The 23,473-nt window shown below is 55.6% G+C and overlaps 3 protein-coding genes across 5 annotated transcripts; 2 read left to right on the top strand and 1 right to left on the bottom strand.

Annotated features, from left to right (window-relative positions):
* The first annotated feature begins 691 nt into the window (after nucleotides 1–691).
* Nucleotides 692–5,041, top strand: CREB3L3 (cAMP responsive element binding protein 3 like 3). 3 transcript variants are annotated; one of them, XM_042893666.1, is made up of 10 exons: nucleotides 692–861; nucleotides 1,917–2,044; nucleotides 2,148–2,406; nucleotides 2,636–2,751; nucleotides 3,145–3,243; nucleotides 3,334–3,440; nucleotides 3,533–3,601; nucleotides 3,716–3,800; nucleotides 4,140–4,236; nucleotides 4,314–5,041. In XM_042893666.1, exons 1-10 carry the CDS (start codon nucleotides 717–719, stop codon nucleotides 4,658–4,660), a joined length of 1,452 nt encoding a protein of 483 aa, XP_042749600.1. In that variant the 5' UTR covers nucleotides 692–716; the 3' UTR covers nucleotides 4,661–5,041. The 3 variants fall into 3 exon arrangements, with proteins under 3 accessions (XP_042749600.1, XP_042749599.1, XP_042749598.1); XM_042893665.1 differs by having other exon boundaries at nucleotides 694–861; nucleotides 3,115–3,243; XM_042893664.1 differs by having other exon boundaries at nucleotides 702–861; nucleotides 3,112–3,243.
* A 408-nt stretch (nucleotides 5,042–5,449) lies between these two features.
* Nucleotides 5,450–11,756, bottom strand: SIRT6 (sirtuin 6). Its single transcript, XM_042893667.1, has 8 exons — nucleotides 11,620–11,756; nucleotides 10,779–10,906; nucleotides 10,253–10,435; nucleotides 8,654–8,713; nucleotides 8,002–8,097; nucleotides 7,077–7,157; nucleotides 6,613–6,736; nucleotides 5,450–5,909 (listed from the first exon to the last, which is right to left on the bottom strand). Exons 1-8 carry the CDS (start codon nucleotides 11,683–11,685, stop codon nucleotides 5,574–5,576), a joined length of 1,074 nt encoding a protein of 357 aa, XP_042749601.1. The 5' UTR covers nucleotides 11,686–11,756; the 3' UTR covers nucleotides 5,450–5,573.
* Nucleotides 11,757–13,816: 2,060 nt separating this feature from the next.
* On the top strand, nucleotides 13,817–20,100 carry LOC122192962 (ankyrin repeat domain-containing protein 24-like). Its single transcript, XM_042893663.1, is given in 18 exon segments — nucleotides 13,817–13,963; nucleotides 14,984–15,114; nucleotides 15,213–15,301; nucleotides 15,465–15,529; nucleotides 15,777–15,834; nucleotides 15,910–15,980; nucleotides 16,217–16,323; nucleotides 16,405–16,592; nucleotides 16,714–16,742; nucleotides 16,882–16,974; nucleotides 17,066–17,170; nucleotides 17,392–17,436; nucleotides 17,534–17,632; nucleotides 17,713–17,785; nucleotides 17,903–18,024; nucleotides 18,098–19,237; nucleotides 19,350–19,772; nucleotides 19,775–20,100. Coding segments are annotated over 18 exon segments (2,994 nt in total). The 5' UTR covers nucleotides 13,817–13,894; the 3' UTR covers nucleotides 19,862–20,100.
* The last annotated feature ends 3,373 nt before the right edge of the window (nucleotides 20,101–23,473 follow it).

The raw sequence follows: 23,473 nt of genomic DNA, 5'->3' as shown, positions 1-23,473 counted from the left end.
GCCATAAATTGCGGCGTGAAGGCGGTGCCCTCCCTCTTGCCGGTCCCTCCTGGACAGAGGGCGTTGTGCAAGAGATAAGCACGACGTTGCAGCCTTGTACCCCGTGGCACAGCGTGGTCACAAGCTGCCTTGGCTCACCGGGCACGAGGGAGAGGGGTGGGCCGGGCTCTGCACCGCACGAAGGGTGGGCTCTGCTGGGATCTGATCATGCCCATCCAGAGTCGTAACCCCCAGCATTCGGAATGTGAGATATCCAACATCATCACCGAAGGGTGAGGGATGTGGCAGGCTGTGAGCCCCAGCCTTCATGCTTTTTGATCCACAGGGAAACTGAGGCACAGAGGTGGCAGCTGGGCCAGCCCTGGGCGTGAGGATCATCATGAACATCAGTTGGGATCAACGTGTGTTATGGAGAAGCAGCAAGTGGTAGAATTCAAGCCAACATCTTCCCCAGACGTTCTCGACATTTATAGGATGTGATTAATGCTGATGTGCTCATCTGAAAAAATAAAAAGAAATTACCCCCAAAGTGGGGGAAAGTTCATGGGCAGTTGCAGAGCCTGGACTTCGCCCATCAGCCCAGGCCCCTCCTGTCCCGCTCGGCAGAGGAGGACAAAAACATTTAGCTAATAAGTTACGGAGCACCATGGGCCTTCCCTTTGCCATCGCCGGCCCCTATCAGGACACAGGCAATTTTGCAATCTTGGACACTATTTATGTGCTGTTGGAGTTTAAACTTTGCCACTCGGGTCAGGGCATCGCAGAGGAGGAGGTGGCCAGGCTTGGTGTCCTGCACACCAAAGGAGTTCAGAGGCCAGGACGGATCTCAGGGCTTCCCACTGGAGCTGGGATCTCACACAGGTACGTCTTGGCTGCCAGTGCTCAACAAAGCCCTGCTGTCAGCAATGGGGCTGCTGATGGCACTGGAAGGACCATGGGGAGAGAATAGAGTGTAATTTCCCCTGTTTTCCAAGCTGGCTGGTCAAATGTCACGTTAATGACAGCCAACCTCAAACCCAGCTTGAAAAAGCCTTGAGTCAGTGCTGCTCAGATATTGGTTGGGTGGTGGGCTGGGTGGGTTGGGTAGGAGGTTAGGTGTTCAGTTGGTTAGTGGGTTGGTGCTTTGGTCAATCAGTTTGTCAGTTGGCCAACAGCTTGGCTGTTTGATCTGTTTTTTGGTCACTTCCTTGATTTTGCTGGTCAGTTGGCCGATTTGTTGGGTTTCTTGGAATCCAGACTTTGGGATTGGGGGCCCTTCTTGGGGCTGACCAGTGGCAGCAGCCTCCTTTCCTCCATTTGCCACACTAAATGATTAACCTAATCTTCTCAGTGGTCACATATGCCAGACAGGGCCAGACAGGAGAAATGAGCTGAGGGCTCAGGTCTGGGTGCTCCTCCTGTAGGATGGCTGGGTGCCCATGGGAAGCCCCTGCTGCTGGGGAAAAATGGATGATTTAGGAGCTACAGCTGCTGGAAGCGAGCAGAGGGGGGGACACTGCCATGTCCTGACTCCCTGTGTGCATGTCCAGACCATATGTGTGCTTTCCCTCCTGCATGCAGGCACGTAGGGCTTGGCCAGGTGCGCTCACATGCTGCAATACAGGTTGCAACGTGTGCGTGTTCATACCCACGTCTCACATGTGTGGGTGCATGTGTGCACATATAGATTGCACGGTCATATCCCTGCACACACATGTCAGCATGGCCACACATCCACCCACCTATGCGTGCATCTATGTGATCACACACGCGTTTGCACACGCGTGACACGTGTGTAGATGTGCATCCTTGTGGTCCCACTCTGTGCTCCTTGCTCCCTCTCACCAAGTGCTTCAGGGTGTCCCCAGAGCTATGAAACTTAGGGGAGAGGCACAAGGACAATCATGGGGATGGGGTCTGACCTCATCTCCTTGCAGCCATGGCCTCCACTGTGGGCGGCCTCGACAGCATCGACCTGCTGGACCTCCTCTTTGACCGCCAGGATGGAATCCTCCGTGGTGTGGAGCTGGGGACGACATCCCCGGGCACCTGGCACGAGGATGGGGTGAGATCTGCTTTACCTGAACCCCATGCAGTGCTGTCCTGTGGCCCAGGCAGATCCTACAGGCGCTCAGCACTGATGGTGACAGGCATCCGTATCCCCACAGCGTGCCCAGGATGGCGAGGACTTCCTTAGCTCCATTCTGGGCTCTGGAGACTCGATATCAGACTCGCCCAGCTGGTCCCCAGGTGTCAGCGACAGTGGAGTCTCTGAGGACCCCCCCTCTGATCAACTCGACAGCCCCCCCGGGTGCTGTGACGGAGGGCTCAGCGAGGCCCCCTATGCCTTTACCAACTCCTGCCACCAGGTTCTGACACATCCTGGGAGCACTGGAGGCCCCCACCCTGAGGTCTCCATTGACCTGGGTGAGCCATGGGGGACAAACCGGGTGGAGGACAGGGCTGGGAACAGTGGGAGGTTGAAGAGACACTGGGGAGCTGATGGGTGGCGTGGGAAGTTAAGGGAGCTAGGTGGGATGGGAGGTTTGGGTATGCAGGAAGGATGGAGAGGTATGGGGCACAGAGGGGAAGCTGGGGGATGTCAGGGGGCCAAGGACACGACACAGCTGACAGCCCTCACCTGGTCCTCACCCAGATATGTGGAATCCTGGCTTCTTCCTGGAGGAGGGCCGGGGTCTGTCAACAGTCCCTGCGCCTGCATCCTGTACCCTCACTGTCAAGGATCTGCTGCTCTCAGGCAGCTCTGATGCTGTGAGTCCTCACTACCATGTTCCCCAGCCCTCTTTGTGCCCAGTCCTGTCCCATCCTAGATGCCATCCTCATTCCTCATCTCCATCCCTGTACTTTTTCTCATCCTTTCTCTTTCCTTGGACCTTTGTCCCTTCCCTCCCTCCTTATCCCTGCCACTTCCTGGACCATGATCCCATTCCTACCCTCATCCCTCCTTGTCTCTCCCCTACTTATTCCCCTTCCTGAACTACACACAGTCTTGTTCCCGTCCCTTTCTGGATGTCGTTCTCAACCTTGAACCACTGTCCCTACCTGTGGTCCTTTGGGGCAGGCATGGGGTGAGCCTGCAGCCCAGGACATCACCTATCCACGGTCCCACAGCAGTCACAGGTGCCCAACTCCCTGCTGAGGCAGGGCCAGGGGCAGTTCCAGGAGCTCGTGCTGACAGAGGATGAGAAGAAGCTGCTGGCAAAGGAGGGGGTGTCCCTGCCAACGCAGCTGCCCCTCACCAAGGTGAGTCCTGCGGTACCTGAGATGGAACAAGTGGACACCGTGCTTGGGGTCCTGGCTGCCCTAACCCCCCCCCCCCCCCCATTTCTGCAGTATGAGGAGCGAGTGCTGAAGAAGATCCGGAGGAAGATCAGAAACAAGCAGTCAGCTCAGGAGAGTCGCAAGAAGAAGAAGGAATATATCGATGGGCTGGAGAGTCGGTATGGCCACTGAACCCCTGCCTCAGGCTGGTTGGTGATAGGCACGCTGCTTGGCTCCCCTCAGACCTCACATCCCTCTCTCTGTCCCCCAGGATGTCAGCATGCACAGCTCAAAACCAGGAGCTGCAGAGAAAAGTCCTGCACCTAGAGAAGCAGAACTCGTAGGTGTCTCCATAACAGACAAGGCACAAAGGGGCAGGTGAAGGGGTGGTTGAGATTCTGCTGCGAGGTGGATCCCAGACCTTGGGATTCTCATGCACTCTCTCTATCCCCAGGTCTCTCCTGGAGCAGCTGAAGAAGCTGCAGGCCCTGGTGGTGCAGTCGAGCAACAAAGCAGCACAGACAGGAACCTGCATTGCGGTGTGTGGAGCCCCCTGCTCCTTGTTCCCATTCTCTGCCCCAAATCTCCTCTCCAGGGCTCCTTGCTTCAAGGGAGTGAGAAATCAATGGAGGAGTGCTGGAAAGGGTGGATGGAGGGATGGGTGTGCTGATGTGGAAGAATGGATGCTCTAGGGTTGGAAGGAGGGATGGATGTGTGTTAAAAAAGGTGGATGGATGGTGTCAGGATGGGGCAGGCAGCAGGGAGAAATGGAGGGACGCAGCCCTGGTTCTGCCACCAGCCCCCTCGCTGGGAACCACGTTGCACAGCATGGTCCTCCTCAAGCACCACACACAGTAACACCACCCCTGTGTCCCCAGGTCCTGCTGCTCTCCTTCGCACTCATTGTCTTCCCCTCCATCAGCCCTTTTGCCCCTAGCAAGGCTGAGACAGGTGGTGACTTCGGACCAGTGCGAGGTAAGGAGGGTTGGGGGGGCCATGCCAGGGCAGCACAGAGGGCATTGCTGCCAGCCCTGACTCTCCTTCGTGCTCAGTTTTCTCCAGGTCCCTGCATAACACAGCTGCCTCCCGTGTGGCTTATGCACAGCCCCGAGCTGGGGATGAGAAGCCCCCAGAGCCACTGTGGTCAAAGCACCAGGCTGAAACCGAGACTCTGCACGAAGCCTTTGGAAGCAGCTCCTTCACTCCACACCTCGATAAAGCTTCCACCCAAAACAGCACACCACCAATCGCCTCAGAGGGGCTGAGCCAGAGCGATGGGGACCAATCTGGCACTGCACTGGGGGACGGCACTGCACTGCACCAAAGCCTGACGTCGCTCGCTTGGACAGAAGCTGACCACAGCAGGCCCACAGTGCTGGAGCCAGCTGAGGAGCTTTAAGCAGCACCCAGGAACTGCAGGGGACACAGTAAGGGTTCAGCACCCCATTACCTATAGGACAGACCCCTGGGGTCCCTCTCCAGGCATGGATGGATGCCAGAGACCAACTTGGCTTTGCTTCTATCTGTGAACTGGGAAGAGGAGACTAGTTCCTATTGGCCTCACCAGGAGGAAAGGAATGGGCTGCCCCTGCCTGCTGCATACAGCAGGAGCTGGGGAAGGGACATGGGTTTGGTCAAGAAGGGAATGTTGGTACCAGAGGAGGCCTGGTCTGGCTGGATGTTGACACTGCAGCTTGGTGGGTTTGTTCTCTCTCTTTTTTTTTTTAAACAAACAAACAAACAAACTTCATTTTCATCTCTAAATAAAAAGTATTTTGGAGAAAAGGAAAAAAAAAAAGAATCACCTGCTTTAGTTTAATACAGGGTAATCCACAGGGTTTCAAAGACACCTTGGCTGTTGGGTTCAAGAGTTTCCTGGCTCACAACATGACAGCAGAGCTGGGGCACTTGACCAGATCCTGCTCAGGGCTGCCCAAGGAGATACAGGCACAGCAGAGGGACCAGCATCCCACCACCACCCAGCCCTGCTCTATCTGAGACAGCAACAGCAGCTTGATCCTGTTGTGTCGCTCCCCCAGCATCACCAACCCAACACTGAGCACCTTTATCCCTGGGCCCTTTGAGGTCTGCAGTGCACAGCTGGGCTCTGCAACCTTCTTTTTACAGATAAGGAACTGTACGGAGCAGAGGCATTCCTCCCACCCTGGTAGGTACAGCTGCCCAGACATACACGATTCAAGTGTATTTAATACTTACATAAAAAAGAGACAAAGCTTAAGGAGGTAAAAAATAAAAAGTCGGTAGGAAAAGTGGCACAGACAAGCATCTAGTCAGACAGGGAACAGTCTGGGTCAGGTGAGGAGAGGCTCTACCTTCATCTTCTTTGTCAGCGGTGGTCCTGTGTCCAGACTGGGATGCTCCTGCTTCAGATCATCCTGGTGCTTCACCAGCGTGGTCCCAAGGTCGGGGCACTGCCCAGCTGTTCCGTTGTGCTGGGAAAAGGGCTCCTCCTTGAGCAACCCGTGAGCCTCAGGCTTACATTTGTAGAGCTGTTCAGGCTTGGCAGAGTCAGCATTTTCCACCACTACCGGCCCTGTCCACTCTGGGACTTCCAGTCCCAGGTGCTTCATCAGTTTTGTCATGACATCATCGACGTAAGCATGAATTCGCAGGTCTGCCTGTCTGTCCTGGGGTAAGCAAGGACAAACGTGGCATTAGGGGGACAAACACGATGTACAGGAACAAATGTCTCTTCTCAGGGAGTGCCTGGGGACAGGAACTGGGCAATGGCTCAGCTGCACGCAGACTCCAAGGCTCCTGCCCCTGGGAAATCTTCCATAAAGGAACACATACCAAGACTGTGACCCAAGCTGCTCCCTGGCTATGCTGCATGCTGTTGGGGTTGTATTCAGGTGTGAACAGGCAGTCTGCACCTTTACATACAGCCCAGCAAAGCAGACATGGATGCAAAACCCAGGTCAGAATGGGACAGGAACAACGGAGCTCTAGCAAATCTCAGAACTTGCCCAGCTCTGGTTATTAAAAAGATGCCTGACAATTAGGGCACCAAAACCAAGGCTAAACCATGAACCAAACTCCCTTGTGCCACGGCACACGTTGTGCGTGTGCAGGTACTTAACTGGTGCTGTGATGCCACCAATGAAATTCACCAGAGCATACGCTGGGCTCTGTGCTTGGTTTTTATCATGCTCTTAATACATACCTTCCATTTCTAGGTGTTTATTGGAGTTGCAACTTTAAACCCTCCAATAATATAAGCCACTTCTGCATGGCTGCTTGGGAGGGGACAACGTGCAGGAAACAAGTAATGGGGCTGAAACAAGTGAAGGGAAAAGAGCAGGGCAGAGCAGCAAGGATGCTCTCACTCACATGCTTGGTTGCTTGCAGGTTGACTATGACCAGCTTCCCTCCTCTCTTCTTTGTGATCAGTGGGAGGTTGCCACTGGGTTTGATCTGCAGAGAGGTCCCCAGTGTAACAGAGAGATCAGCTTTCCTGCAGGGAGGAGATAAAATATCCAAGACAGAAAATAAAAAGAAATAAAACCACGATCACTTGCAGACTGCTCCAGCCTGGACTCCAGCAGCTTCCAAGCTGGGAAGCAAAGCTGTGGCCAGAATTTGCAGTACTTTTCCTTGGTCACTTCCTGGGAAAGAACCAGGCATTGCTGTCCTATGGACACTGCCTCAGGTCTTATGCATGAACCCATGCAGGGTCAGCCCAAGGGCTGCTTGCTGTGGTACTGCAGAATGCAGAGGGCACAGGCACCCTCGTGGGTCACTGCAAACTGCAGCAATCAGCAGTCATGATGGCTTGAAAATCCCAAATATGGTACCTGCAGGCTTCGTCTGCTAGTGTGAGGTCACGGTCAGGCAGGGAATCTTCCCAGTCCAGAATAGTGTCTCTTAACTTCCCTCTAGAAAACACATAGGGACCATGGTTACTGCTAGGAATGATCAGCAGAGATGGCTAGGAGAGAAGCAACAGCTTCATCACCCAGACCCCCTGCCACACCTCCTCAGTCCAGTGCTGAGGTACAGGAGAGAGCCCACAGCAGCTGTGGGGACTCACTGGTAGGCAAGGGAAGAGACATAATTCACCTGCACGAGGCATTTTGTGGATGGTGCTGTGATGCCACCAAACGCCATCAAAGCTGCTCTCTCGCTGTTTCTGTTCATTGCTGGTATGCATCTTTACCTCCCCAACTTCAGAGGTGCATCAGCACAGTTCTGCCTCATGTCCTGGAGCCCCCCTACTCCCCAGCTCAAACTTTGCTGTGCACAGAGTGTGTCTGGATGTCACATAGCATCAGTGCCCCTCCAGCTGTGGAGCTGAGGAGCTGAGGATGCTGCCCACACTTCCCTACAGGACATCTGCAGCATCAGGGCAGTGCAAGGGCTGCATCCTGTTGGAGAGGAAGGGCCACATCTAAAGCTCTAGCCCTATAGAAGGGCACTCTCCAACACTAGGACATGTCCAAGTGATCTGCATGGGGAGACAGCCAAGAATAGGCTGCTTGGCTAGGAGCTGGGGCACTGGCCTCCTCCCTGTGCATTTAAAGATGCCCCGTGCAGCCACTGCTGCTTATTTATTCACTTGAAGCCAAGGCACAGCTGGCTCAACCCTACAACACAAAATCTGCACATCAAAATCATTCACTCCCTACCTCCCAGGTAATTGACTGTCCCCTCTCCATTGCACAGCACCCCGGGAAGCCCCATCCAGCCCCTCTAATCCCACAGCTGCCCCAGCAGACGTACCTGCAGGCCCGCAGCCCTCGTGCTTTGGTGACGCTGCACAGCCTGCCTGTTGGCTTCAGCCCCATGCTGCCCACGACAGCATCCCGCACGTACTGCCTGCACACACAAGAGATGCTGCTGTTCAGAGCCCAGGATCCAGTGTGACTCAACAGCAGCCACAAGCAGGGAGGTGGCACAGCTGGGGAAACGTCCCCACAACACAGCAGGTTTCACATCACAGCCACCTGGGAGTGAAGGAAGCAGGTGATGGCTCAGAGCCACGTGCAGTGAGCTGAGCACCTCAGTCCTTCGTCACTTTCAAACCACAATCTCTACCCAGGTGATGCTTTACAGCAATTTCCCTTTTAGGGAGCTTTGAACATCAGCTCCAAGGCCACTAAAGTTTGCTGCCATCCAGGATGCAAAGCCCAGTATGCAATCTATTACCTCTCTAGCAAGCAGCCCCACTTGCCACAGCAGAGGGTTTCCCAGGCAACAGAGGTTTCTTACAATCTTTATTTCCTACAGTGTGACAGGGCTTATTCAGATGGGACAGATCTGATGGTGATTCCATGCACTCTGCACCTGTCTGACAGGCAGCCCCAAGTCTGCTCAGGCCCTCCACTGTTCCCCAGGACAACAACAAAGCCCCCACGTGCTGCTACCCACGTACTTGCCACATTTCATGCACTCCTCCACAAACATGTTCCCGTGGAGCTCAGCCAACTTGTCCCTGTGGGAGAAATGGCAGAGATGAATGGAGACTCCCTGAACCGAGGGAGGCCATCGCACGCAGGGCACGTGGAGACCTCTGTGTGCATTTAACATAAGAAATATTGTGCCAGGGTGGTTTGGGAAGAGCTGTCCCTCTTGTGGGGGCAGGGGAGACCCAAAGGACATGCTTAGACCTTGCGGAGGCCTTCTGCACCCATTTCACTTCCATCATGAGAGCATTATGCTGTGCTTGCCACCATTGGGACCAAGGGGAAGGAGAGTATATTCTGGCTTGATTTTAAATGCTTCCCTCTACAGCACCAGTTCTTTTTCTATCCTGACCCAGTCTCAAACCTTCCTTGTGCCTAACAGCAACCTGGATCTTTGCTTTTCTCAGCACTCAGTGGTTTTTTCCTCTTTGTCCTTGCAGAGTCCCAGGTCTTTTCCAGCCCTTTTATTCAAAACTCCCCTCAAGTTCAACACCAAACTCAAAGTGCAGAAGCTAGTAGAAAACAAAGCCACACTCTTCCCACTTCCCTATGAGCCTCAGTGACTGGAAACCTCCTCCAGGACTGACCTGATCCACAACACTGAACAGCTTTGGCCCCAGCTGAGCAGCACTTTCTTAAGCACATGCTCCACTTGAGTGGAAGAGAAATGCTGAAGAAGAATGCGAGCCAGCTGCACCAGGCTGAAGGGAGCACTGATGAGCCATGGTGATTAATTCCTATTCCTTTTCCCAAGGTTGTTTAGTTTGAAAAGGCATATGCAGGGTCAGGAGCACAAACCAGGACTCAAGGCTTTCAATAAGAAATACCCTTTTGAGCCAGCTCTGCTCAGACCATAAAGGCTGAAGCCATTTGAGATCTTCTGCATCTTCTCCCAGTTCCCAGTCAGGCACCTCATTCTAACTTCCTTCACTCTATTTTCTTCCTTGAATTCAGCTGCTTTCTCTTTCTCTTCCAGGCAGCTCCAAACAGTTTGGATTATGAGATAATTATCTGCTGGTCTTAACGATTAGAAATGGGTTCTTATCACAGGCTGAAGTTCGTTGAAGGGAGAAGAGCATGTTGCCACAAGTGCTCATAGAAAGGCAGGTTCCTTTGAGGACAACTTGGAAATAGCCACCACTCTGCTAAACACACTTCAGACTCCACCCAAGCAGAGGGGGGAGATCCCTCACCCTTGGGTTCCACATGTTACAGCTCCTCACAGAGGGAACACCTCTATGTAGGAGCCCTGAGCCCACTGCAGCTGGCAAAAAAATCAGAGACTGCAGCCAGTAATTTAGATCAGTTCCTACTGCAGCACCCTCTCTGCCCTGATACTATGGCAGTTTCATAAATCTACCCACTATCCACATCAGTGGGCAAACAGCTTCTAACTTATCTCTGAAACTCGATCCCCAACATAAAGAGAGAACTGGCTGGTGTACTTTGACAGGGATGTTTGCAGATGCTTGCACACGAGGCCATGCTAATCAGGCAGGAAGAACAGCCACACTTTGGCATTTGGGAGAGACAAAAAGAACCTGGAGGCAGGGTGGGAGAAGCAGTACCGTGGGAATCCTGAGCGCACATGAAGGCCATCCACGTTCTGGCTGACCAGGAATTTCAGGATGCCGACTCTCTGCAGCCCCAGAAGTGCCATGTGAGTTTTGGAGGGCCTGGCATTCTCAAAGGTGGTGTCAAATTTTGGGGAAAGCCCCTTCTCTTCCATAGTCCAGACACCATTAGGCCCCCTGCAGCAAAGGGACAAGAAGAAACAATAATTGAGATCTCAGGCTCTGCTACGATGCTTGTAAATGCATCCCAAGCCCCATCAGTGCTAAACAAGGGCCAAATATTACTGGATATTTCTGTTCAAAATGCACACAGGGCTTCTAGGTTTAACATCAAACCAATGTGCAAGATGGAAAAGGTAGTTTCAGCTGGATACAGGACAAGACAAGAGTGGAAAGGACATGACAGGATGATCCCTGCAGGAAGGATGACTGGCAGGAAACCCAGTTTAGATGGAAGATGGACTCGGATGAGGTGCTGCTCACCCCCTACCCCCCTTTGCCTGCTGCCCACTGCCTTTACCTGAAGTCAGGAATCCCCGAGGCGGTGCTGATGCCAGCCCCTGTGTGGAACACAACATTGGAAGAACTCCTTATCAAGTCTGCCAGCTCACACACCTTCCTCTCCAGCTCTTCTGGTGGATCAAAAATCTGAGCGGAAGAGACAAATCCCCACGTGAATGGGGATATGCAGAGATGGGTCCTACGTGCCTCCTGGCAGGCACAAAGAGCCAGCAAACCACACTTCTGTCCTATCCACCATGAAAACTCCACGTGGGAAAGGAGATTTGATGTGTCACATTGCTTAATGACAAATGCACATAATGAGGGAAACAAATAGCAGTGTATATACCATCCCCATGCAAATTAAGGCTTAAAACGAGCAGGATAGGGGATGGTGGTGGATGGGGTCACGGGCCCATTCTGATTTTTGGCACAACATAAATTCATTTCCATAGGATGGTTCTTTGGCCCGGCCTTCTAGGGACAGTGGTTCCAACCCAAAGCTTTTCTTAAGCTTCGTGAGCATGGATGGGGGGTTGGGGGCGCAGGGATGGGGTCACTCCAGGAGGAACTCAGCGGTGCCCACCTCGCTCCCTTCAAAACAAACGGCCTGCTGGGCGATGGGGAGGGGGGAGGGGAGGGTCCTGCCAGGGGAAAGGGCCGGCCTGAGGAACACAAAGGGGAGGACGGGACGCAAAGCAGGAGGAAGAAGGGAAAGGAGGCGGCGAGCTCCGAGGCCGGGACCGAAGCACCCAAAGACCCCGCGGTGCCGGGGGTCCCCAGGGAGCACAAAGCCCCGTTGCTATGGCAACCTCGCAGGATTCGGGCCATGCCAGGCGACCCCGCCGCGCCGTGCTCACCTCGGGGAGGCCGCACTTGCCCTTATCCGAGTAGGGCGAGAGCCCGGCCGCGTAATTCACCGCCATGGCCCGACCCGGCCACCGGAGAGCTCATTGTTGTCGGTCCGCGAGCGGGCGGAAGCGCACAGGGAGGCCGCGGCATTAGGGCGCATGCGCAGACTCCTGTCTAGAGTAGGCCTCAGCAACAGTGCGCATGCGCAGACTCCTGTCTAGAGCAGGCCGCAGCACCAGTACGCATGCGCAGACTTGTGAAGTCCTCGCCGCCATCTTTGTGTTTGGCAACAGGGACGTCTGCCCTCACCCTGCTAATACATCCACTATAAGACACAGACTTTGGAAGGGAAGAAAACACTGGGTGCTGACAAGGAGGTGCCAGGCAAGGGTGTATAATGCCAAGTGATGCCGTGCAAAGAGGTGCCGTGCAAGTGGGTGCACCACAAGGGCAGGGGCTCTCAGCTCTGCTCGTCTCAGCCATGTCCTACACTGCCTGCAGCCTAATTGGGCTGGGGGGGCCAGGTCATAAAATAATAGAATGGTTTAGGTTTGAAGATGACCTTAAAGATAATCAAATGCCATCCCCCTTCACTGGGCAGGGTTGCCAACCACTGGGTCAGGCTGCCCAGGATCCTGTCCAGCCTAGCCCTGAGTGCCTCCAGAGATGGGGCATCCCCAATTTCTGGTGTTCCAGGACCTCACTGCCCTCTGAGTAAAATATTTCTCCCTAACACCTAACCTGAAATGTTGTGGTGGTTCCAAATCCTTCTATCCCTCCCCTGAGGCTTGCCCAGCCCTGCCATGATACCCTCTCCAATGCAAGCTGCCCTATGCCTGGGTGCAGGGGTTTGAAGGGTGCTGCCTGCTCTGCTTGGTGCTGGGCCCTCCCATGTCCCCCCCCCACCTGTAACCGCAGAGGTAACCCAATGCCTTCATGTGCCCCCCCCGCGTCATGCTGTGGGCCAGTAGCAGTGAGACAAGGAACAGACAGAGCTGGTGGCGAGCTGGACCTGTAGCAGCAGCAGCAAAGCCCTCAAAGCTGCCACTGCCCTCTGCAACAGCCACATCCCCACAGCCTGATCCCAGCAAGCAGACGAGGTTTTCAGACACAGCCATCGGGTGTCCGGGTGCCACAGGACTGCAGTTACCATGAAGAGCTTGAAGGCCAAGTTCAGGAAGGCAGATGTAAGTGCCGTCCCCAAGGACATGGGGACGTGTCCTGGGTTGCCAGTGCCCCGGGGTGTCAGTGGGTTTCACAGGGGTCTGGGGCCCCAGGATGTCCTATGTTTTGCATGGGTATGGGGACATGGGGACCTGTCCCGAGTGGCCAATAACCGTGGCTGCCACTGGGATTATCGGTGGGAGCAGGGCAGAGCAAAGGAAGGAAAAGCAGCACCGAGGAGAGGTGAGTGTGTCCCAGGTCCTGTACCCATTTCTGTCCAGTGGGATGCAGGGATGGCTGCCAGCTTTCCAGCTGCCACAGCCAGATTGGGTTCCCACCTTGGAGCCAGCAAGTCAATGCTCCTTAATTATTCAGCACCAGACTGGCATAATGCTGCATATTCCTACTGTTTCCCAGGCTGGGAAGAGGGTGACAGTGCTGTCCCCACTGCCTATGGAAGCACCAGGGGGACGTGTAGGTGGAGGAGCCTGCACTACCTGCTGTGCTCAGTGCTCTGTGCCTCAGTTTCCCTACACTGCTGTGAGAGGGGAGGGCTGAGGGTCTCCATTCGGTCCCCTTGGGCTCTTCTGGGACAGATATTTGGGAATCCTCTGCATTTTGGGGTTCTCTCCTTGCAGGAGGTCAGTGGTTCCTAAGATTCAGGTGGGGGGTCCTGCATGTCCCTCTTGGCCCCAGAGTGATGGGAGATCAGTTTGTGTCCCCCAGGGCAGGGTTCAGGTCCTACATCCTTCTTCCTCAAGGAAGTGGTCGCAGGCAGTGGGAGGATACTTGTCCCCGTAGTTCGGAGATGCATCTTTTCCTCTTCTTGTACACGGGGTCTCCAAGAGCTACTCCCCCCCCCATCCCCTCCCACTCTAACTAGGACCAGTTGGTGCTCGGTGGAACCTCAGTACCTCCGAGGCAGGGATGCAGGGATGCGGGAGCTCTGGGCGCCGAGGAGGGAGGGAAGGAAGGAGGGACGAAGGGGTGGCAGGAGGCGGATCCCGGCTGTCACTGCGGCAGGACTCGGTCCCCGCCCGGGCGGCGGTACCGGACCGACCCGTGGTCTGGGGTCCGTAATCAGGAGCCCCGGCCAGCCCACGCTCAGGCAAGGGATGCATGGCTGCCCGCCGCCTCCTCCTCAACACCATGAAGCAGATCTGCCTCTGTGCCGCTGCCTCCTTTGCGGTACGTCCCTGCCCTCCATCCCCGCTCCCCTTCAGTCCTGCACACGGGGTAAGCTGTCATCCCCAACCCCCGCCCGGATCCCCTCTATTCCCAATCCTGTCCCCGAGGCTCCGCTTCGTCCTCTCCGAGCTGCTTTGTCCTTGCAAGACAAAGGGGAGGGGGTGAGCGCCACGCTCCCAGTTTGCCCAGTAACCCTGGGAGTCTGGTTTATTCCACACCCCGTGACTGGGTCCCCTGGCCCCATAGAACAGACGCCGTGGCACAGGGCCCCTGCCTAGCGCTGGGCATCAGCTGGTGAGGGGTAGGATGTGAGCAGCTCCCAGAGGTGACATCTATTTCCCAGCCGAAGCCAACCTCTGGTTTGTTGTCTCAGGCTGTGGGGAGAGCCCCGGGTCCTGCTCTGCTGTGGGTCATTCCCTGAGGAGGGGAGGTGTGAGGCCACTGGGTCAGCAAATTCTTACCTAGCCTCAGTCCTTTTTTTTTGGGAGCAGGGACAGCATCGTGCCCAACACATCCTGGGCTGCAGTCATCCCCAGGGACCTGAGCTCACTGTCAGCTCTGCTTGCCCTGACTTGACCCCTGCCTTTGGAAAGGAGAAAAACAAGGCTGAGAATGGAGAGACCCAGGCAGGGATAGGGCTCAGACACTCCTGGGTGCTGGCTGTGGATAGCATCAGGGTCGCTGGGGTGGCAGGAACAAACCCTGGGGCAGGGGCAATCAGGGAGCATCCCAAATCTTGGAACATTGAGAGTTAAACTGGGGCAGTTCTGCTAATTCCTCTGTCTGTGAACTGCAAACTGGTTGGGGTGTGAAGGGGAACCTTATTCCCATCAGCTAAACCTTTCATACAGCACACCAGACACTGCAGCAGCTGGGAAACTGCACCCAAGGGATAGAGTTGGGGGTGGGTGGGAGATAGCAGATGAGGGGGGTGAGGATTAGCACCCACGCCTAGCTCAACATCCTACCTGCCCCTGATGATAGCACAGAGATCACAGCCTCACGTTGGCTTCATTGCAGAGTCAGGACTGGACCAAGAACGATGAGAAGCTCCTGCAAGCTGTGGACTACAACGATGCTGGAAAGGTGGCATCCCTCCTTGTCCGCAAGGGCCTGGTCCCCACCAAGCTGGATTCTGAGGGCAAATCTGCGTGAGTGCTGTCCTGTGTCTCCAGGTCACCAGGGATGGAGGGCTGTGATGGGGCTCAGGTGAGAGATGTGGGTCTGACAGCTCTGGGTCTCGCTGCAGGTTTCATCTGGCTGCCACACGGGGGAATGCGGACTGCCTTGAAGCCATGCTAGCTCACGGTGTGGATGCCATGACCAAAGACAGCTCGGGTGAGGGCATGGCAGCCACATGCCCCTTTCTAATGCTGTGGTAGCCCAGCTCAGCTCAGCAAGTCCTCCTGTGTGTGCTCATCCATCTGTTCCCCAGCTGATCCAACCAGTGCTATCAACCCACTGTCTGTCCTCTGACCTGTTTGTCTGTCCCTCTCCCCAGGTTACACTGCCCTGCACCTGGCATCCAAGCACGGCCACCCACAATGTGTCAGCAAGCTGCTGCAGGTACTGGGGCTGAGAGGGAGGGTGCTGTGTCACACCACACAGAGCCCAGCACCTTAAGGGCAGCCCCAGCCTGCTGCCCTCTGTCTCTGAGCTCCCTTCCCTCAGTGGTGGTGCTGGTTGGCACGGTGGTTTCCTGGCTCTATCTGGCACTGTATGATTTGGGACAGCCCTGCTCAACCCTACAACTATGCTAAGTAGCCACATGCTTGCAGAGTCTATCTGTCCCCCATCTGTGCTCTCCCTTCAGGCCTCCTGCCCTGTGGATGTAGCTGACAGCAGTGGCCAGACGGCGCTGCACCATGCAGGTGAGTGAGGACAGTGCCAAACCCATCCTGCTCACATCCCCACACCAGGCAGTGCTCAGCCTCTGTCCTCCACAGCAATCAGTGGCTGCATCCCGTGCTCAGAGATCCTCTGCGATTACAAAGCTCCCCTGAACATTAAGGATAAGGTGAGATCCTTCTGCTTCTCACCCTGTGATACTTTACAGAGCAGCAAAGATCCAGGCTGCCTCTGAAATGCAGCTGCTTCTGGGGTGGAAGGCAGCAGCTGGCAGTGCCTGTGGTCTCCAGAGCACTGCTGTGAAAACACCCTGCAAGCAGGATGTGGAAATCAAGCAGCAGGGTGTCCCAAGGTGGGGGATCCAAGCAGCATCCCCAGAACCTCACCCAATTTATCTCTGCCCAGAATGGCTGCACGCCATTGATCCTTGCTGCCAAAATGAGCCACTCAGAGCTCTGCCAGTACCTGCTGCACCGTGGAGCAGCCATCAACAGCCGGGACCTGCAGGGGAAGTGAGTCTTTGCTGGTGAGGGTTGGGGGGCACATGGGGAGACGGATGGTCTTCTGACCTCTGCTCCCATCCCTCTGCTCAGGACAGCCCTGATGCTGGCCTGTGAGAATGGCAGCGTGGAGACCGTGGAGGTGCTCATCAATGCTGGTGCACGGGTGGCCTTGGTGGACTCGATGGGCCACGATGCTGCACACTACGGCCTGTCCACGGGCAACGCTCTCATCCAGCACTTCCTGCAAGAGGCTGCTCAGCGCCAGTCCTGGGCCAGTGGTAAGGCAGCTGTTTGCTCTCCGTGAGTGCACAACACTGTGAACACCCCCTGTATGGCTCCACCTGCCGTGCCCACCTCCATGATCCCCAAAATCTCCTTGATTTCACTTTCTCTCCACAGAAGAGGAGACATCTGAGCAGACGTCCCAGGTGAGGGTTGCCAGTGGGATTAGCCTGGATCCTGCCCTCAGCCCTTGGGTGGGGGTCGCTGGGAGCCTTCAGGCTCTCCAAGGCAGTGATGGTCCAGGAAGGGGGAAGGCCACTTGGCATGTGATGTCCCTCTGTGCAGACATCTTCACCCAGCCAGTCAGCAGGCAGAGAGAAAAGCAACACTCCGAGGAAGAGGAAAGCTCCCCTGCCTCCCCCAGGTACCCCAGGCCAGGTAAGGGACAGGATCCTTCTTGGTACAGGCTTAGCTCCATATCTGCAGTCACAAGGCAGCTGAACCCATTCAGAACTCCTCCATCCTGCAGGAGGACCAGGATGCTTACGAGGAGATTGTGAGGCTGCGGCAGGAGAGGGCACAGTTCTTGCAGAAAATCCGGGGCTTGGAGCAGCAGGAGAAGGAGAGACGAGAGGTAGAGATGAGGCACAATTTCGTGGGGAAGATGCCACCCCATCACCAGGGATGGGAGGGATGAGGACAGCATTTATCTTTCCCTGTTTCCCTGCGGATTTTGTGTTGAGGGCCATGGTTTAGGGAGTACTGTTGGTGGTAGGTGGTTGGACGGGATGATCTTGAAGGTCTTTTCCAACCTTGGTGATTTTGTGATTCTGTTGTCTCTCTATGTCTTGCCAGCAGGCAGAGCTGGATAAAGGCTCCCTACGCTGCATGGAGAAGCAGGTGAGGCCAGCGTGGGGGAGGTCATAGGCAGCCTTGGCTGTCTGAGGGGTCCTGGTGCTGGGGGTGCCATTGGGGACCCCTGTGTCATGCTCTGCAGATCCAAGAGCTGGAGGAGAGGCTGGCAGCACGGGAAAGAGAGAAGGAACGGCTGGGGAAGGAGGTGGAGGCTCTGCAGAGCCGTTTGTCCTCGCAGGAGGTGGGCACAGAGAGTGGCTGGCAGCACCAGAGGCCAGGCAGGGTGTGCAGCATCTGACACGTACTGCTCTGCACCCTTAGAATGAGAAGGAAAACACGAGCTACGACATCGAGACGCTGCAGGACGAGGAGGGAGAGCTGCTCGAGTTCCCAGGTAGGGCCCTGCTGGCCTCCAATGGTCACCGTGGGGCTGTGCATCGCTCACAGACGGCGTTCCTGGCGGTGTGGAGCTGGCACATGGGCACAGCACCAGCATCTGTGTGCTGCACAGGGGCAGAGCTGCTGCTCTCCAAGAAGACTCTGAGCCCTTCAGCTGAGGAGCTGCTGGCCACGCTGCAGGGCCAGGTGCAGTCCCTCACCATGCAGAACAAGGAGCTGAGGGAGAAGATACAGGCAAGTCACCATCTGTCTGCCCATCCCTCCCTTGGTTCCCTGCCTGCTGGCAGCCTCACCATCTGCTCAGCAGGTCCTGGAGAACTTCGAGCGGGACGAGAGTGACCCATCTTCCCCTGGGGACTTTGTGCCTGCCAGCCTCTACAACTCCCTCAAGCGTGAGCTGGAGAGGCTGCAGGCTCAGGGTGCTGAGCGTGGGAGGCAGAGCCTTGCAACAGAGCCAGGTGGAAAGGGCAGCAAGGAGCAGCGGTCCAGCACTGAGCACCAGGTCCAGAGCCGCTGTGAGCTGCGGGTGCCACTCCAGCAGCCTCCCTCCAGCCCCGAGGAGCGTGTCACTGAGCTGGCCGAGGCTCGGATGGCCCTGAAGCAGGCACAGGCAGCGCTGGAGGAGCGAGAACAGCAGGTGAGGGAGCTGCAGGGCCGCTTGGAGGCTGGTGGTGCCCAAGAGGAGGCACTGCAGGAGAAGGCGGCCCTGCTGGAGCGCTGCAGCCGAGCAGAAGCGGTGGCGGAAGCGATGAGATGTGAGATGGAAGCCAAGACACAGAGCTGGCGGGCAGGCAACGCACCCGAGCCAGGAGTGCCAGAGCAGCGCATGGCCGAGCTGGCAAGGCAACACGGGGAGCTGACAACCCAGCTGGGGCAGCTGCAAGAGGTGCTGGGCCGCAGGGAGGCCGAGCTGGAGAGCCTGCGAGAGCAGCTGGCAGCCCGGCCAGTGGGACGGAAGGAGCACGAGGAGGTGCTGGCCCAGCTGCAGCAGGCGCAGAGGGAAGCCAAGGGCCAGGTGTCTCCAGAGGAGCACGCTCGGGCCACGGCGGCGTTGCAGCAGCAGCTGCAGGCACTGCAGCAGCGGGCAGATCGGCTGCAAGCTGTGGCAGAAGCCAAAGGACGCGAGGCTGCGAGGCTGCAGGCTGAGCTGGCGACGGCGGTGCCGCGTGGGGAGCACGAGGCGGCGCAGGAGGGGCTGAGGGCCGAGGCGGCGGCGTTGAGCCAGAGGTTGAATGAGCTGTCGCGACGGCACGAGAAGACGTGCGAGGAGGTGTTCAGGGTGCAAAGGCAGGCGTTGTTCATGAAGAGTGAGAGGCAGGCGGCCGAGGAGCGGCTGGCCGCGGTGCAGCAGCAGCTGGCCGAAGCACGAGATGAAACACGGCGCTTGCAGGACCTCCACGGCCACGTAGAGGACTCAGCCCGGTTGGTCAGGGACAGGGATAGGAAGGTAGGGGATGGGGAGGTGGTGGAAGGGTGGCAGCGGGGTCACAGCAATGGGGAGATCCCTAAGGAGATGGGGCTGAGTGACACCTGGTTGCCCATAACTGTGCACTGCGCAGATCACTGAGCTCTCCAAGGAGGTCTTCAGGCTGAAGGAGGCCCTGAATGCTCTCCCAGAGTCCAAGGGAGTGATGCAGACCCCCCCCGAAACTGCTGCCATGCAGTCCAGGATCCGGGCACTGGAGGAGAAGCTGGCGGTGGGTATCAGGGTGCCTGGTGGGTTCCCAGGTCCTCACCCCAAGCCCAAGGCTGCTTGCTCTTTTTCAGGAGACGGAGCTGCAGCACAGCAAGGTGGTCAAGCTGTACCGGAGCCACCTGCTCTACGCAGTGCAAGTGAGCTGGGACATGGCAGTGGGGACAATGCCATAGGGGACTACTGCACCATGCGTGCGCCAGTGCCCAGGGATCTGGGCAAGGGTTGGGATCTGTGGATCCAGCAAGGGATCCACAGAGTGCCAACTCACTGAGCTCCTGAATGTCTCTTCTGCCCCAGGGCCACATGGATGAGGACGTGCAGAGGCTGCTGTGCCAGATCCTGAAGATGCAGAGGCTGCAGGAGCAGGGCAGATGAATCCCCACCAGCAAGGCAGTACCACAGGGACCATGGGCAAAGCCAGCAACCTGGCTGGAGGGGGAGGGGGATCAGGCCCGTGTTCACACCCTCACGGCCCCTTTGCTTCTCTGAGCAGCACCCTGGTACTGGCACATCCATCTCCATCACTCACCTGGCACTGGGGGTCCTGTGCTAAGCCCCCACGCTGCTGCACGCACCCCAGCACAGTAGCAATAAAGTATTTCTATTCACAGCAACAGGATGGTTTGTCTCTGGGGGGATGAGGACGGGAACATGGGTGATGTAGAACGCAGTGCTGGAAATGAAGATGCTGGGGATTTAATGCCATAATCTCCTTCAGCCTCAGTGCCCCCAGAGGGGAGCAGGTGACCACAAAAGAAGCAGTGGGATGGGAAGGGACAAAATCCTTTTAGACAGAGACAAAAAACTGCTTCCCTGGGGCCTGGTGCAGCGATGAGCAGCGATCCCTGTGAGGTTAAACTGGCCTGCAGGTCTCCACTTTCTGTGTCAACACCTCCATCCCAAAGGCTGCCAGCCTCCAAGGTGTGACCACACCTCACTCAGAATTCTTTTGCCTATGTCAATAAAAGCAAAGGGAGGCGATTTTACACCAATTACAACAAAAATGTGATGAGAGTCACTCAAGCTCTAGCTGAAAGCAAGAAAATAGTACAAAAATTCCTCAGGGAGGAGGAATTTATGGAAGGTGACATTGCAGACACTGGGAGTTCATTGCTGACTTCTGGGATCGGTCAATGGGCTGAACCGCTCCCCTCCATAGGAACGGGGCAGTCTGCTAAACGCTGCTGCCCCCTGCTGGAGAAACAGCGGTACTGCAGGCACAGCACGGAGCAAAGCGCTCACAGCTGCCGTCTGCTGTCAACGCTCGGTAATGCAGACGTTAATTCGCGCATGCGCAGTACTACCGAGACGCTCTGCACACCCGTGACGCCTATCTCTATGGCAGTAGGTCCTCCCGAGCTTGCTGCGCATGTGCGGAAGTAGAGTCGCTTCCTTTTAGCGGCTCTGCGCCAGCAGTCCACCAATCTCTATGCTCTTTGGTCCTCCAGGCAGCACAACGCACGCTCCCGAAGACGTAAAAGCGACATCTATTTCTTGTAATTACTTGAGGAGTAGATGAACAGCCCACTCGCGGACATTCCTCAATCCGTTCCGCGATGCCTCTTGTTTATTTCCACTTTTTTTACCACAGGGAACGGACCGCTTTGTCACCCAGCTGGCCCTCAAAGCGTCGCGGCAGCCGATTGGCTCATCGCGTCACCTGACCGGCAGTCACCCGCCCCAGCATTGCGCATGCGTACTAGCGTTGCGTCACTCGCTGCTGCCACCTAGCGACCAAAGTGTGGCACCGCAGGCGCTGCTCCACGCACGTGCAGTAGCGCAGAGGCTGCCGTGCGATGCCTGGGTAACAACCACGCTGTGGCTGCTTCGAAAAAGAGCATTTTCGTTACGGTTTGCTAGGAATCATTCGTGTTCTGGGCAGGATAAGCTGGGTCTGAGGCATGATCCACTTGGTTGAAGAGTCAGGTTCAAAGCTTTGTAGCACGCAAGGAAACACATCAGGTAAAAATCTGCATTCCTAGGGGTTCAATTTTGAGTCTAAACACTGGAGCTGAGCGCACACTAAATCATGTTGCTGATAGGGATACGTTGAGAGGAGCCCATGGGCATTCAGCAAGCATTTGCACAAGGCTCTTAGATGTATGACTTAATGCTGAGGTTCCCAGGTACTGGGCGTGATCCCTGTGGGTCCCTTCCAACGCAGGAGAATTAACAATTTTAGGATATTTATCCATTTGTGCCACCTCCTGTGAAGCAGCCCTGGGACACCTTCAGATCCACCGTGGGGTCTCCCAGGAGCTGCTGAACACATGAATTTCTTGCCTGTCTCCTACAGCCAAGCGTCGTGGTATCGCAGTGCTTCGCGACCCCGGGCACGTCGCTAAATCTGCCGGTAAGCAGCCACGTGCGCAGAGCGCCTCCATATTGCCCTGTGAGAAAGGAGCTACTGCGCATGCGCGGGGCTATTCCTGCAGTACCGCCTGCCGTCCAGCAGGGGGCAGCAGAGAGCCGCAGCGCTCCGGGGAGGTGCGAGAACCGCTGGAAAAAGGATCGGGAAGAGAGCAGGAGACAGCATCGTTTTAAAGTGATTTTAAAGGGAAAACCAACAGCTGATCGCCTGCTGATCCTTGTCCAGATACTGCTCAGCAACAGAAAGCCAGCAATGCACCCAAACCATCCTCAGGGTGCCTGCTTTTCCCTCGGAGACCAGCCTGATCTGAGCACTTCACTGTCATTTTGCTTCCTTCGTGAGTTGAGTTGCTCCTGCAGTGACAACTTGAGCTGTAACGTCAACCATAATCCCATCTCTGTCTGTGAAGAGAATCTGTTTTGGTGTCAGAGCGATCCGGCCGTGCGTGGTGCTGCAGGTAACTCCTGTACGTATGGGCTGTAGCTTCTGGGAAGCTGTAGCTGGGAAGGGTTGCAGCCTAAGGCTGACCTGCTCAGGGGAAGGCAAAGCCTTTGTAGGGCCCTACAGCATGGAAGCAGATTGCATTGGTGGGGCCTGATTGGCTGTGAGAGCCTTCATTTTAACCTAGAGTCCTAATCCTTATAGGAGCCCTAATAGGAGCTCTGAAGAAACTGCATCACCCCCAGTATGGCTCTAAACCTGACCCTTAACCTCTGCTAAAAGCAACTCTTCATGTAGCAACACGACTAATGCTAAAAGTTTACAGTGAAATAGCTTGAATCGTAATGCAAAAGACAGTTGTTAAAGTAACCACTACCTTAACCCTAAAATAACATTAATCATAACCCCAATCACCCTCACAATAATTGTCATAGCCCTAAAAACCCACTAAAAACAAGCCAGGAAAGTCATCATCAGAGTAACACCAATAGGAATTTCAACCCTAAAGATAACTCTCACATAATGCTCATCATAATTGCCAATGCTCTAAAAATGACTGTATTAACCCTCATAATAGCCCAAACCTCATAATCTGACCACGCTGCCACTGTAATCAATGCACGACCTGCCAGGGCACTTTTGTGGCTCCTCCTGAAAGCAGCAAGAAACAGAAAGCTGCATTTCCTGGGATGCTCTGGCATCAGCTTTGCTGACTGACTGCTAATTGCTCGAGTAGATAAGGGCAATATACACACTCAGATGTAATCTCATTACACAGCGTGGCATGCTCTGTTTTTGCCCACAGCTCGTTGCTGTGTTTTATGGCATCCTGTTGGCTTTGTGTTGGTTTTCTCCTGCTTTCCCTGGGTGTTTTCCTTGCTTTCCCCATATCTTTCCCCTTGTCTTCCCTGTGTTGCATTTTAGGGTTCAGTGCTTATGATGAAAGTGCCATCATTCTACAACAGACTTATCCAGTTGGGTTGTATTGCATCACTTTATGCCTTGGATCTCTCTATGGGGCACCAGAGCCTCGAAGCAGATCGTTTGTGGGGTCTGATTATGGTGATTCCCTTGGTGGGGTCTGAATAGTGGGGTCAGACCACAAACCCTGACCCCAAACCTCATCCAATAACCCTGACCCCAACCCTGACCCCAAACCTCATCCTAATAACCCT

The sequence above is a fragment of the Lagopus leucura genome, unplaced genomic scaffold (assembly GCF_019238085.1).
Source record: "Lagopus leucura isolate 7727_CA_CO unplaced genomic scaffold, USGS_WTPT01 145-15_obj-0_obj, whole genome shotgun sequence".
NCBI lineage: Eukaryota > Metazoa > Chordata > Aves > Galliformes > Phasianidae > Lagopus > Lagopus leucura.
The sequence above is the reverse complement of the archived record's forward strand: the minus strand, read 5'-3'. Positions and strand labels throughout refer to the sequence as shown.

Excerpts from the sequence above, each read along its gene's own strand:
- CREB3L3 (XM_042893664.1), top strand. The coding sequence starts at position 717 with ATGTGCTGTTGGAGTTTAAACTTTGCCACTCGGGTCAGGGCATCGCAG. Across the intron at positions 2,045-2,147 it reads GCACCTGGCACGAGGATGGG|CGTGCCCAGGATGGCGAGGA; the intron begins GTGAGATCTGCT and ends GTATCCCCACAG. Across the intron at positions 3,441-3,532 it reads ATCGATGGGCTGGAGAGTCG|GATGTCAGCATGCACAGCTC; the intron begins GTATGGCCACTG and ends TCTGTCCCCCAG.
- SIRT6 (XM_042893667.1), bottom strand. The coding sequence starts at position 11,685 with ATGGCGGTGAATTACGCGGCCGGGCTCTCGCCCTACTCGGATAAGGGC. Across the intron at positions 10,907-11,619 it reads GCAAGTGCGGCCTCCCCGAG|ATTTTTGATCCACCAGAAGA; the intron begins GTGAGCACGGCG and ends TCTTCCGCTCAG. Across the intron at positions 6,737-7,076 it reads CTAGCAGACGAAGCCTGCAG|GAAAGCTGATCTCTCTGTTA; the intron begins GTACCATATTTG and ends TCCTCCCTGCAG.